General features: G+C 41.6%; 1 protein-coding gene across 1 annotated transcript in view; it reads left to right on the forward strand.

The window, feature by feature from the left end:
* The window catches only part of trim62.1 (tripartite motif containing 62, tandem duplicate 1), a 120,976-nt gene that overhangs the window by 95,371 nt on the left and 11,365 nt on the right, over positions 1-14,240 (forward strand). The window contains exons 3-4 of the mRNA XM_069919006.1: positions 5,304-5,560; positions 9,712-9,827. Coding sequence (XP_069775107.1) covers positions 5,304-5,560; positions 9,712-9,827 — 373 coding nt within the window. The remainder of the gene's footprint in view (positions 1-5,303; positions 5,561-9,711; positions 9,828-14,240) is intronic.

The following is a 14,240-nucleotide window of genomic DNA, read 5'->3' on the forward strand; positions in this document are numbered from 1 at the left end:
TGTTACCGTGCTGTCTAAACATGTCTAAATAATACATAAGTCTTGCACAGGATGTCATAAGAGTTGTACATCAGGCAACAAGCCATTCGGCCCAAACCTTCTGCATTGACCAGTGGTCACCTTGCAACCTCCAAGGCTGAAGAACACCCAGGCGACGGGCTGTTGGTGACTCATGGCGAGGAACCCAAGTAGGCTGCGGGCTGCTGACGACCGCGGTCAAGGGACTCGCACCAGGTGGCAGACTGCTGGCGGCTGGCCGGAGACGGGCTGAAGAGATACCAGGTTTTGGAACCGGGAATTGAGAGGGTGCTGAGGGCTTCCTGATCGTGCCAGTGGTTTGGATCTGGAGCTCTAGTTGTCAGCGGTTTGGACTGAGCGTGGCTGTTGAGCTATGGGAGAGCTGGAGGCGAATCCATGAACACTCAGTGACCCTGGGGGTGGGGGGGGGGACTGTCTTTTGCTTCTCTTTCTTTGACTATAAGGAGCGCTGGGCAATTTCATCTGATGGCAAATCTCTGTCTGCCTTATGGTAGACTAAAGGAAATTTCATTTAATAAGGAATTTTTTGTTTTATTTTCTGAATCTTCATGCTCTCGCCCAACATTTTGTCCATAAACCTCTGTGCCCGCACAATTAACCATATAACCATATAACCGTTTACAGCACGGAAACAGGCCATGTCGGCCCTTCAAGTCCGTACCGGTTCACTTGAACAACTCCACTAGCTCCTCCACAAACTCCTGAGGAAGTAGAGGCTTTCTTCCATGTCTCACATCACAGGTAATGATCAAAGAACAGGTCTATTCAGAAACTGCTTGGGAGGACTAATAAAAGAAAATATTAAAAAATTAAAACAATATGTTTTGTATTTCTTGAACTTTGTATTTTCTTCACTTTATTTCTTCTTTTCTGGAGAGGGCTGGTATTTTCCTGCCGGCCACTACTCCATCACGTTGTCCAGCATTAGTTGTGATTATTTTAGGTATTCTAAATTAAACCCAATTAAGTTGGTAAAAAATGGAAATAGAATCCAAACGCCATTCTAGACAAAGCTGTCAGCAAACCAGCTTCTCAATCAAGATAAGGTTTGATAGTTTTTTTTTGTTGATGGAAGATCCTGATCCAGTCCTTTCACTTCATGATGAAGCAGAACTAATCGAAAACTGGAATTACCACATGGTCAAGAGACTATATCAATCTGGCACGTCCAAGTCAAAATCTTTGTTTGTTAGACCGGGTAATATTGAGTAACTAGGGCCAGTCGATATATCAGCATAATTTTCACAGTATTAGAAGTGGCATATTGACAAAGGGTTACTTTTCTTGAATTCAAGTGCTTTCTTTTTTCAAAAAGAATACCTTGGGATGTAATTGTCTGTGATACTAGAGGCATTTATTGTTCATCCTGAATTCCCCCTGAACTGACGCAACAAGGAGTTACCCACACAGGTGGATCTGGAGTCTCAGACAAGGATTAGACAGCAGATTCCTTTGCCAAGGGATGTCTATGATATTTTTTTAACAATTCATTATTTTCACAATCAACTTTATTAATGCTAGCTTTTAATTCCAGATTTATTTAATTCTTTGATTTTCCTAGTTGCCCATAGTTTGCGTTTCTGAATCAATAATCCAGGCTGGTAGATACCAGTAGATACTTGAACCAGCGTGCCTATGTGTCATTTCTCACTTTATTACTGATCTGACTCATTTTCTTCCTGTCACCATTATTTCACTCCACTGCCCATCTGTGTGATGAAGGATCAGCAGACAGACTAGGTTGATCCCAGTCGTTCCATTCAGCCAAAGTTTGCAACAGTCACTGTCCACAGGAAACTTGTGGATTGTGATCAGAAGTGGGATCCTGGGTAATCTTTCCATGTTCCTCCATCAAGGCAAATATTAGAGCAATTTGAAACACCAAGTGAAATTAGGTGCCTCACAAAGTTTGAGGGATTAAAATATGCATCTCCAGATATGTGCACCTAATTTATACCAACTTATGATACCACCATGGTGAATTGTATGATAAGCGGCAATGAGTTGGGATACAGGAGGGAGATTGAAAACTTGACTGAATGAATTCTCCATCAGTACCGGAGCACCTCAGGGCTACATACTTAGCCCCTTGCTCTACTTGCTATAAGCCTGTGACAGGATGGCTCAACTTGCATACAACACCATCTACAAATTGCTGACTATACCACAGTGGTGGGTTGTAGAAAAAGGGGCATATGGGAGGGAGATTGAAAATACTGGCTGAAAGGAGCGAATTTTCACACCACAGGTGAACCGACTTGGACCCGGGTGAAATTCCAAGACCTCCTGGACCTTTCACACCGCGGTCTAAATACCCTGTAATTTGCCCTCCCCAGCAATTTGGGGGGGGGGGTCCTGTTCCCCCGCCCCCCACCCCCCCCCCCCCGCCTCAGCAGTGGCGTAGTGAGTGATGCATTACGCACTAACAGGAAGTATTCAGGGATAGGGAAAATTACCTGAGCCTGCGAGGACTTGGGTAATTTTTCCGGACCTACATTTTCATACCTCCAGTTCATAGGATGTTTCCCGGGAAAATTTCCTGGGAATCCCCATTTTACATGGTGGTGTGAAAAGGCTTAGTGTAACCAAAACTGATTATTGACTTTAGGAAAGAAAAAAAAAACTGACGTGTACAATCCAGTGATCATTGGGGATCAGAAATGGAGAGGGTGAGCAAATTAAAGTTGGAGTCGCTATCTTGGAGGATATTGTTTTGGACCCAACATAATAATGGCATCGTGAAGAAAGCTTGTCAGCACCTCTACTTCCTCAGGAGTTTGCATTGGAAACCTGGGCTGTCAGAGAGCAGCAGCAATCATCAAGGATCCACACCATCTAGCAGATGCTCTGTTCTTGCTGCATAGAGGTATAAGTATCACAAGACTCGCACCACCAGGTTCAGGAACACCTGCTTCCCCTCCACCATCAGACTCCTCAACGACAAACTCTATTTAAGAACTCTTATTTTAGCACTTTATTGATTTTTTTCTCTCTCTGTATTGCACACTCAGTTTGTTTACATGTGCACATTGAGTATATTTTATTCACACTTAATAAGTGGTAATTCTGCCTTGCCTGCAAGAAATAGAATCTCAGGGTTGTCGTGTCTGACAACAAATCTAAATCTGATATCATATGATGCAGGGGACCATTCAGTCCATTCGGTTGATGCCTGCTCCCAGCAGAATAACCCCATCCTTCTCATTCGTCCTCTCCTTACTCTGAACCTTTTTTCCCTCCCTACGTGAAAGGGGAAATTGAAGTCGCCTTTTAACCTACATTGGGAATGTGGGAGCAAACCAGAGCAGCTGGAGAAAACCGCCACAGTCAAAGAGAAAAGGTGTGAAGTGGCAGCACTGACAGTGACATCCTGATTCTGTTCTGGGCAGCATGGGCCAAAGGCCTCCCAGTGATCCTTCGGAGCACACCCATGTTATTATGTGTACGACATGCATCAGAACCTCTCAAAATACAGTCCCATTTAAATCCTGTGCACTGGCTCAACGGAGGCTATTAGAACCCGACATCCACCAAATGAAATGTGAGCTATTTTCCAGAGTCTGCAGTTTACTGTTTTCTGGGGCAGTCTGGACGCAGAACATTGGATTGTTCACTCAGCTTAATACCTCCAGCGTTTGTTATTGCAGCTCACAGTGTGCGCGCGCAATAGCTTCACCATGGGTGGCCCGGGATATTTGTAGCTTTGCCTGGCTGTCCGGGTATCTCACAGTGAGAGGCCTGCACAAGGTTGTTGCAGATGCCTCCGGCAACTTGTTGCTAGGATATTTTCAGGACCCCTTTAGATTTCTCTCCTCCCATCCCAGCTAGGAGAGATGAATGGTTTTTAACTGTGTGGTGAAATGCTCAGAATAGCCTCTAATACAACTGTGTAGTGTATCAATTAGATTTTTAATGGTAGTTTTAGCTTCTTTTAGTATTGGCTTTTTCTTTATGCAAGGCTGGGGGGGAAATAACGTTGTGTAGTCAGTCGACAGAACGAGCAATCAAAGATGCTGGCTCTCGTTTACCTTCCCCTCCCCCCCACCATGTTGACTGCTTCCATTATGACAGTTTGTGCCATCTCCCCTCCTCAAATCTTGTTTGGGCAATGAGGGGACTGCAGCTTTACTGACTTCGATTTTTTTTCCAATATTTTTATTAACACTGAAATTTCACATCCAAAAATACAGAGTGAATGTGGATTATATGTTAAAATTCAAAAAGATACATTACACTTAAGTCATATTTCATCCAAAGTTCTCCACATTTTAATCAAACTGGGCTCATTTGAATATATTATTTTATTATATAAAAAAAGGGAAATCTAAACCCACTACTGAGAAATAAACTGTTTGCTAAAAAAAAAAGACAGAATTCTTATCAGAATGACAAATTTCCTCATTAATCAACATTTCTGCCTTCATGACAAATCAAAGATTCTCAAAGTAATTCGAAATGGGTCCCCACAGTGTTTGAATTTTGATTCCTTTTTAAAATATTTTAATAAAGAATTTACACAAACAAAATTAGTACAGTTCACAACAATAGAATGGAGAGTTACATAAACTAAATAAGACATTTTGTATATCACTAACATTGTAAATCTTATCCATAGTTCATATTCTAAATAGTATATACCTTTTTATTAAAGAAAAACCTCTAATAATATAAAAAAAGGAAAGAAAATAGTAGAGGAGAAAAACTCAAACCCCTTACCTAATCACATTGCCAGATGTGATATTTGATTGCTGTTTAAAAAAAAGTTAAAAAAATTAATATAAAGAATATTTAAAGGTAAATACTCCATTATCATTAAGTAATACTACATTTAGAATGTAATATACATGAAATTCTTTAACTTTGTCCACTGAAAGGAAGACAAAGAGTCACTACTTTGTCCAGCATCCCCCACAGAAATAAGGGTCGAACTCATGACCCCTGGCTTACAAGACTAGTGCTCTAACCACTGAGCTATTGAACAACATTTGGAGTAAAATTAATAAAGTAAGATAGTGAGTCATAAATGACCCCCATAACTTCTGGAATCTTATATCTGAATCATTAATTGAATAACAAATCTTTTCCATAATCAAACAGGACACAATGTCACGCAACCATTGGATGTGAGTAGGTGGGGCAGCATCCTTCCATTTAAGTAAAATTGCACACCTTTCCAAGAGAGTGGCAAAAGAAATAGCGAGACTCTGAACCAGAGATAAAGGAGAATCATTCCCTTCCTATTTTTCTTTTTAAATCTTGCTCAGTCTTCTGCAAAAAGTCTTCGGGCGATCATTGCCGAAGCGTTTGATCGCCTGCACCGTTTCTTGAAGGAGAAGCAGAAGTCGATGCTGGAAGAGCTGGAGACTGACACAGCCCGGACGCTGAACGACATCGAGGAAAAGATCCAGCGATACAGCCTCCAACTGCGGGAGGTGCAGGAGGGGATGCAGATCCTGCAGGAGAAGCTTGTCGAGGCGGACAAGCTGATCTTCCTGGAGGGAATCAACACTACTTTAGAGAGGTAGAGATGATGTTAACTGTACATTATTAGAGTCATAGAATGCTAGGGGCAAATCACGAATGTCTGCAGACACCGTGATTAAAGTAAAAACACAACGCTGGAGAGACTCAGCACGTGAAACAGTGCACTTGATATAACATAACATAACAATTTACAGCACGGAAACAGGCCATTAGGCCCTTCTAGTCCGCACCGAACCAAACACCCCTTTCTAGTCCCACCTCCCTGCACAATGCCCATAACCCTCCATCTTCTTCTCATCCATATACCTGTCCAACCTTTTCTTAAATAATACAATTGACTCCGCTGCCACTATTTCTCCCGGAAGATCATTCCACACGGCTACCACTCTCTGAGTAAAGAAGTTCCCCCTCATGTTACCTCTAAACCTCTGCCCCTTAATTCTTAACTCATGTCCTCTTGTTTTAATCTTTCCTCCTCTTAACGGAAATAGTCTATCCACATCCACTCTGTCTATCCCTTTCATAATCTTAAATACTTCTATCAAATCCCCTCTCAACCTTCTACGCTTCAAAGAATAAAGACCCAATCTGTCCAATCTCTCCCCATACTCCAGATGCTTAAACCCAGGCAACATTCTGGTAAACCTTCTCTGCACTCTCTCCACTCTGTTTATATCCTTCCTCTAATTAGGCGACCAGAACTGCACACAGAACTCCAAATTAGGCCGCACCAACGTCTTATACCAACGTCTTATACAATCTCAACATCACCTCCCAACTCCTAAAGATAAAGATACTTATCTAACGTAACAGGCTTGAGCCCTTCATCAAGGTATGAATAAAATGTGGGCAGGTGAGAAGGGAAGGGCAGGGGGATAAGCACAGGCAGGAGGTAATGGGTGGATAAGGGAGGGGCGAGCACACCAGCAAACAAGGTAGCCTTGATGCCATGGAGGGGGCATTTACAGGCCATGCGCCCCAAGTGAGTTATTGTGCCCCCCACCCGCCCACAGCACTAGTGTCCTAAGGGGTTGCGGACTGCACTGGGTGACACCATCAGAGAGGATGGCACCAAAATTAATCACATGGTTTTGTTTCCACACACTGTAAGCACTTGCATTTGTCTGAAATGCCGGAGGGAGGGGGAAGTGTGATAGTGTGACAATGCAATGGACAGAGGAGTTCCATGTCAGGCATGGCATCTGTTCCCCCCCCCCCCCCCGAGTGAGTTATCGAAGGCAGTTTGTGCCCCCCACCCCTGCTGTCACCCAATTGCCCCCCCCCCCCATTAGATCTCTTCTGACGCCGACTCTGAAACAAGGGATGGGGGGGGGTGTTGTGGCTCTGTGAATGAAGAGGGAATGGAATGGAGAGAAGAGCTGGAGGAATGAAGACAGAGGGGTGGGGAAGATAGGGAGAGCAGGGAGTGATCTATCAGAAACCGAAGAAGTTGATGTTAATGCCATCTGGTTGGAAAGTCACCAGGAAAGATGTGGCTCCTCCAAATTAGGTTGGTCTTGGTTTGAGAGTACATGAGGCCATGGGCAGGCATGTCAGTGTGGAGTGGATACAGAATTGAAATGGTTGGTGTTTACGTTGCAGACCAGCACACAAAGAAGAATAATTTAGCGAGTTTAGGATAGAATCCTATGTAGTGTCGGAGAATGAAAGCTGAAGATCTTGCTCCATTAATCTTATCTATGGAATTATCCCTAGACTTTAATAGTAAATCATGTATAACTGATGTCAGCTTTTTTGATTCGGTTTCATATTATAGATCACCCTTGTCATATTTATAAGGTCTTGAGGAAGTCTGAACAATATAGGATTCAAAAAACTCCTAATTTGTAGGATAGTTTAAATTTAAAAGATAGCTGTTCGAATGAAGCTAAATTATGATCAATAAATAAATCTTGAAAAGATTGGATACCCAACTTAAACTGTTCACGAAAAGCAGACTCTTGCACAGAAGGTGGGGCAGTTACCAGTTTGAAGCCTCCTGCCTGTGGGACCCACCTGTTACCTCCTGACTGTGGGACTGTTATCCTTCCCCTGTCCCTCCCCTTTCCTCCCACCCACCATTTAGTTCAGGTGCCATTTTGTTCATACCTTGATGAAGGCCTCAAGCCCAAATTTTTCCTTATGATTCTTTATCTGCCCCTTAAAGGACCTGCTGAGTCTCTCCAGCATTTTCTTCAACCACGTTGTTGACCAACTTCTGTGTTTTACTTCTCGAAATGCAATCATGATTGTTTATTCCTTTCTACTTTGCTTTGATATTAAGATATCAAACATAGAAGCAGTGGGCCATTCAGCCCATCGAGTCCACTGCGCCCATCGAGTCCACTGTACCCATCGAGTCCGCTGCGCTCATCGAGTCCACTGCACCCACCCAGCCACACTCCCTTGCCTTTCTTCTCATAACCTTTGATACCCTGACTAATTAGATAATTGTTTTGTTGCTCCTGCACAATTTATCATTTAAAGGATTGTGACTCAGTAAGCGTTAATTGGAAAGATTTTTCAAGTAGTTTGCCCACAGTTTTCTCTAGTTGAAGATTTCAATGTTAGAATTGTTGGATTAAAAGGGGACAGGGCAGAGATTGACCTTTGGATAGATGGGAATAAACTGTGCACTGAAATCTTTCAAGCCCTTTAGGCACATGAATTAATGGTCTAAGTCCATTCTAATTGGTGACTGATTGACTGGTACCTACTCAATTCCTTTTTTTTAATACTTTTATTTGACCTGGCATTGCCTTTTTCTCCTCTCCTCAAATTAAGGGGATGCAAGATTCAATGATGTCTGACCACCTTCAATGCCTCACTCAGCTGGTTTGCTCTTTATGATTTGATTTGGACAGTTAAATGTTGGCTGTGGAGCCCATCAGAGTCTAGTTCTGTCAAACACGCTTTTCACTTGTACTGTGTTGATTAATTTTTTTATATATAAAAGGACATTTCAAGTAAGTTCTTTCTTTGCCAAATCCAGGTGAAGTGCTCAAGGATAGATTGAACACACTGTGAGTTGCATTCACTAACTGAGATGCCAAGAGAATTCCAGCATTTTATTTGACCAAAACTGTCAAGATAAATTGATTCTACAACTTTATCCATATTCAAGAGAACCAATAGTGTGGCCTTCAATATCTAAGCATGGTTGGAATGTTGGTAAAATTATAACAGTTAGGACAAATGGTTCTTTGAACTCCAGTACAGGTCACGGTGTTAATTTTGTGTATATTAAAATACAAGGGATGGGTCAGTAGTTTTGTGGCTGATAAGAAGGTTGGAGGTGTTGAGGGCTGTTGTAGGTAACACAGGATAGAGACAGGACGCAGAGTTGGGCGGAAAAGTGGCAGATGGAGTTCAATCTGGATAAGTGTGAGGTGATTCATTCTGGAAGGGCAAACTTGAAGGCAGAGTGACTTAAAGGTAGGATACTTAACAGTGTGGAAGATCAGAGGGACCTTGGGGTTCAAATCCATAGATCTCTCAAAGTTGCTACGCAGGTTGACAGGATATTTGAGAAGGCCTGTGGTATGCTGGCCTTCATTAGTTAGGGGATTGAGTTCAGGAGTCGTGACGTGATGTTGCAGCTCTATAAATCTCTGGTGAGACCACACTTAGAATATTGTGTTTAGTTCCGGTCACCTCATAAAAGGAAGATGTGGCAGCTATGAGAAGATGCAGAGGAGATTTAACAGGAGATTGCCTGGATTGGAAAATATGTCTTATGACACAAGGTTAGCAGAGCTGTGACTTTCTCTTTGGAGTGAAGAAGGGTAATAGGTGACTTAATAGAGGTCTACAAGATTATGAGAGGCATAGATAAGGTAGAGAGTTAGCACCTTTTTCCCAGGGCAGGAGTAGCAAACTCCAGAGGATATTTGTACAATGTGAAGGGAGGAAGATTTAGGGGAGACGTCAGGGCTAAATATTTTACTCAGAGTTCTGGGTGCCTCGAAAACATTGCCAGGGGTGGTGGTGGAGGCTGGAAAAATAGGGGGATTTAAGACTCTTAGTTATGTGGATGAAAGAAAAATAGAGGGTTATGAGGTAGGGAGGGTTTAGTTTCTTTTTTTTTGGTTAATATCGGCCAGCACAACATCGTGGACCGAAGGGCCTGTACTGTGCTGTAAGGTTCTACGCTCTATGTTGTGTTTCTCTCCACCTTACTCTCGCCAGGTTAAAGGGGAAGATCCATGAAACAAATCTAACGTATGAAGACTTTCCAACCTCCAAGTACATGGGTCCCCTGCAGTACACCATTTGGAAGTCCTTGCTGCAAGACATCCAGCCAGGTGAGCACTGATGATGAATGAACAGGTCTGAGTCTGTGCCCTGCATGATCATGTGCTGGGCCATTGCAGAAAAGGTTCATGAAACTTTGGGTGGGTTCTCGCTGCCTTTTCCTACTGGTAGGATCCATGTCCACTCTGGTACACCTCAAAATTAACTGTTGCCTGAATGTTGGTTCTAGTAGTTTCTCCACCACAGAGGTTAAAATTATATTCCTACAGTTGAGTTTGTCTTTATATTCTTTTGAACAGTATTTGTAATCTTCTAGTTATTGAGCATCAAGCCAGTATGCTAAGTGGGGAGCAAGATTTTGATCAGTACTTCAAGAATTTCAACCCTGAGGGAGGAGTCATGTGATGGAGTAGTGGCTGGTAGGTAATACCAGCCCTCTCCAGAAAAGAAGAAAAAAAGTGAAGGAAATGCAAAGCTCAAGAAACACAAAACATAACAAATAAAAGATAAAGGTGTGGAGAAAAGAAAGAAAATGGCACCTAAGAAAGTAAAACCAAAAACAACGGGAAAAAAAGAAGGAAAGACGCCGGAAGAGAAAGAAGAAGACCTTACGTGCATGAAGAAGCAGGGACTTGCCGTGGACAGAGAAGCCCGCTACCCATGATTAGTGGAGACCCTGCAGGGTGGCGATCTCCCGACCGCGGGACTGCAAAAATGACTCACTGAGCCAAACAGAGGTGCTCAATTGCACACAATAAGGAAAAGGAGAACTCCGACGGGAGGGTGGCCCAGCTGTGGAGTGAACCTACACAGCACGACCAACTGAGAGATGCCTGAAAGCAGGGCTCTCAGCTGGAAGAAGAGGAAAGCAATGGGAAAGAAAAACAGCAACAGAAGGCCCAACAGATAACTAGCCCAGAAGAAGAGGACCAACATCAAGAAGCCATGAAAAAAAACACCCAACAAACTGAGGCAAGCAGCTCAACAAGAAAGACAGAAGAGACACAGATACAAGGAAGAGAAGTAGAAGACAGAAACCCAAGAGCAGACACAGAAGAAGAAGAAGAAGAAGAACACCAAGCTCTGCACAGAGGAATAGAAGGTAAAATGAATGGAGAGTACATAGATAAAAAAAAATTTTTTCAAGAACAAATGAAAGCATTATAAGAATGGTTGACACTAGAATTTAGTGAAATGAAAAGAAAAATTAAAAGTACAGAAGAAAAAGTGAGTAGAATAGAGCTGGTCATAACAGATATAGGGAAAGGATTAGAACATGTGGAAGAACAAGTAATGGCTGTAGAAATGGAAGTGAATGACTTAAAAAGAAAATTGGAAGAAAGTGACAAAAAAGTTAGCTCAGAAGATGGATATAATGGAAAACTATAGTAGGCGAAACAATATAAAGATAGTGGGCCTAAAGGAAAATGAAGAAGGCAAAGATATGAAAGAATTTATAGAAGAATAGATCCCAAAAGTCCTGGGAATGCCAGAAATGCAGGAAGGAATGGAAATAGAAAGGGCACACAGAACACTAGCCCCGAAACCAGTCACAACAAAAACCAAGATCCGTTTTAGTAAAATTTCTGAGATACACGACAAGAGAAAATATATTGGAGAAGGCGATGAATAAAATTAGAGAAGACAAAAAACCATTGGAGTACAAAGGTCCAAAAATTTTTTCTACCCAGACATAAATTTTGAACTCCTAAATAAGAGGAAGGAGTTCAACACAGCAAAATCGATCCTATGGAAAAAAGGCTATAAATTTATGTTAAGATATCCAGCGGTGCTTAAAATAGTTATCCCGGGGCAGCAAAAGAATTTCAACCCTCATGGATACATTCCATTTGAACATGGTGACCTATCCAACATTATAAATGGGATCTCATTTTTATCAATTTCTAGTCTGTCCAATGTTCCAGCTATTTTTTCCTTTCCTACTATACGTTGGTAACACCTTCCTTGGAGGAGATCACGATATTATGAGTGGAAGTGGGGCCCATTGTCCCCATCTAATCATGAGCTGATCCCACTCCCAGGTTTCTTCCTTGATCCCTCACTAATCAAATACTTATCAATCTCTGCCTTAAATACACCGAATGAACTTCCATTCCACAGACTCATGACCATCTGACTGAAGAGAAATTTCTGCGTCTCGGTTGTAAATTGGTGCCATTCTCTCCTAAAGTTATGCCCCCTTGTCCTACAATCTCCTACCATTGGAAACATCCTTGCCACATCTTTCAGCATTCAAAATGCCTCAATGAGGTTCCCCCCCCTCATCCTTCTGGACTTCGAGTATAGTCCAAGAGCCGACAAACGAATCTTATATGCCAACCTTTTCATTCCTGGTTTCATTCTAGTAAATATTCTCTGAGCCCTCCCCAACACCAGCACATCTTTTCTCAAATACAGCGCCCAAAACTGTACACAGTGGTTCAAGTGAGGTCTCACCAGTGCTTTCTAGAGGCTCTAATCTTACATGCTATTCCCCTAGAAATGAATGGCAACATTGCATTCGCCTTCTTCACCACTGACTCAACTTGGTTAACCTTTAGGGTGTCCTGCACGAGGATTCCCAAGTCCCATTGCACCTCGGAATTTTCAATTTTCTCTCCATCTAAGTAGTATTTTGCCCGTCCATTTCTTCTACCAAAATACTTGTGCCAAGCCCTCCTGATTTATGCATAGATCTCACTTTTGGTCCTTGGTAAAGACACCAAGTTAATATCAGTAGCAGCAATTTCGAGTCCTTCTAGTATTTGTTGATATTCTACTTATATGATCTCTCTTTGAACTAGTTATGTAATTCTAATCCTATTTTCCACTTCTCTCTCATTTCATTGATCTGATTTCTTTCACAGTTCCTTTCTCTTTTGCTTAATCTTTCTCTTTCTTCCAAGGAGCTCTGGCGTTCATTGCCCTCGCTTTACCTCCAGTGGGAATGTACCTGGATTGTACCCAAGCCATATCCATTTAGATTACCCTTTGTTTAATTACACTTCTGTCTGCCAAGCTTTGATTCAAGTTTAGCGTGGCCAGATCTATTTTCAACCAACTGAATTTGGCACTTGTCCAATTATGTATTTTTATGTGAGACTTTTTCATGGCTAATCAAAACCATATGTTGCTAAGTTCACTGTTCCCAAAATGTTCTCGTGTTGATTCTTGATCCAGTTGATATACTTTATTCTCCAAGATCAGATCCATATTCTTTTAAAATTAACACTTCCCCCAGCATCAATTGCTGCTTGTTGGAGTTCATTCTATCTGCTTCAGTGTGAAGAAGTAATTCCTAACTGCATTTGATAGGTTTGGCTCTACTTTGGTCACGGGGTCTACATATCAGCTAATCTTACAGTAACCATTAAACTTACCAATCTGTCCGTCTTTGGGATGTGAGATGAAACTGGAGCGCCCAGAGTAAACCCACAGGAAGAATGTACAAACTCCACACAGTCAGCAACTGGAGATCAAGATTGAACCCAGGTCTCTGGAAGCATAAGAGAGTTACTCTACTCACTGTGTCACCCCAAGGGATTCCGTTTAAGAACTAAAATGTAAACCTCCAGCAACACAAAAGGCAAACAACCAATTGGTCCAGATATAGTAAAATTCTGAAAATCTGGACTGCTCAAGGATTGGGTCGATCCAGATTTTCCAGATTCTCTGGCAATACTTTTAAAATTCAAATTTAAGGAGGAATAAAGCAATGAACACGTAAATTTTGATAGTTCATTTGCTAGCAAATACAGCACACTTCATTTATCAAAAAGCAGTTGTTTTTTTTAAAAATTTTTTATTTTTCACACCATAAATCACATTAGCCATGATATACACTTTTTCTTTTTCACACATATACAGTGACTTTTTCTCCCCCCCCCTCCCTCCTCCCAAGCCACCCCCCCACCCCCCACCCCTCTCATACATTTTAGGTATACAATCTAGGTTGCATTAAACCCGTCAGACAATGTTGTCATTCAACAAAATTACACCAGAAATTCTACTGAGTCCATTCTTTTCTTTCCTTCTCCTTCCATCAACTTAGGTAATGTTTGTCCCCGGTAGGTTTTCGCTATTGTATTTAATGTAAGGCTCCCATATTTGTTCGAATATTTCAATATTATTTCTTAAACTATATGTTATTTTTTCTAATGGAATACATTTATTCATTTCTATATACCATTGTTGTATTTTCAAATTATCTTCCAATTTCCAGGTTGACATAATACATTTTTTTGCTACGGCTAGGGCTATCTTAACAAATCTTTTTTGTGCATCCTCCAAATCAATTCCAAATTCTTTGTTTTTTATGTTACTTAGGAGCTGACATTTTATCATAACATATCTCCCTGCTGGATCTATTATTTCCTCTTCTATTTTAAATGGCACATTTTTACTAATTAATATAGCCACTCCTCTTGCTTTTGAATTATACGATGCTGCTGTTACATGTCCTA

The sequence above is a fragment of the Narcine bancroftii genome, chromosome 2 (assembly GCF_036971445.1).
Source record: "Narcine bancroftii isolate sNarBan1 chromosome 2, sNarBan1.hap1, whole genome shotgun sequence".
In the NCBI taxonomy this organism is placed as follows: domain Eukaryota; kingdom Metazoa; phylum Chordata; class Chondrichthyes; order Torpediniformes; family Narcinidae; genus Narcine; species Narcine bancroftii.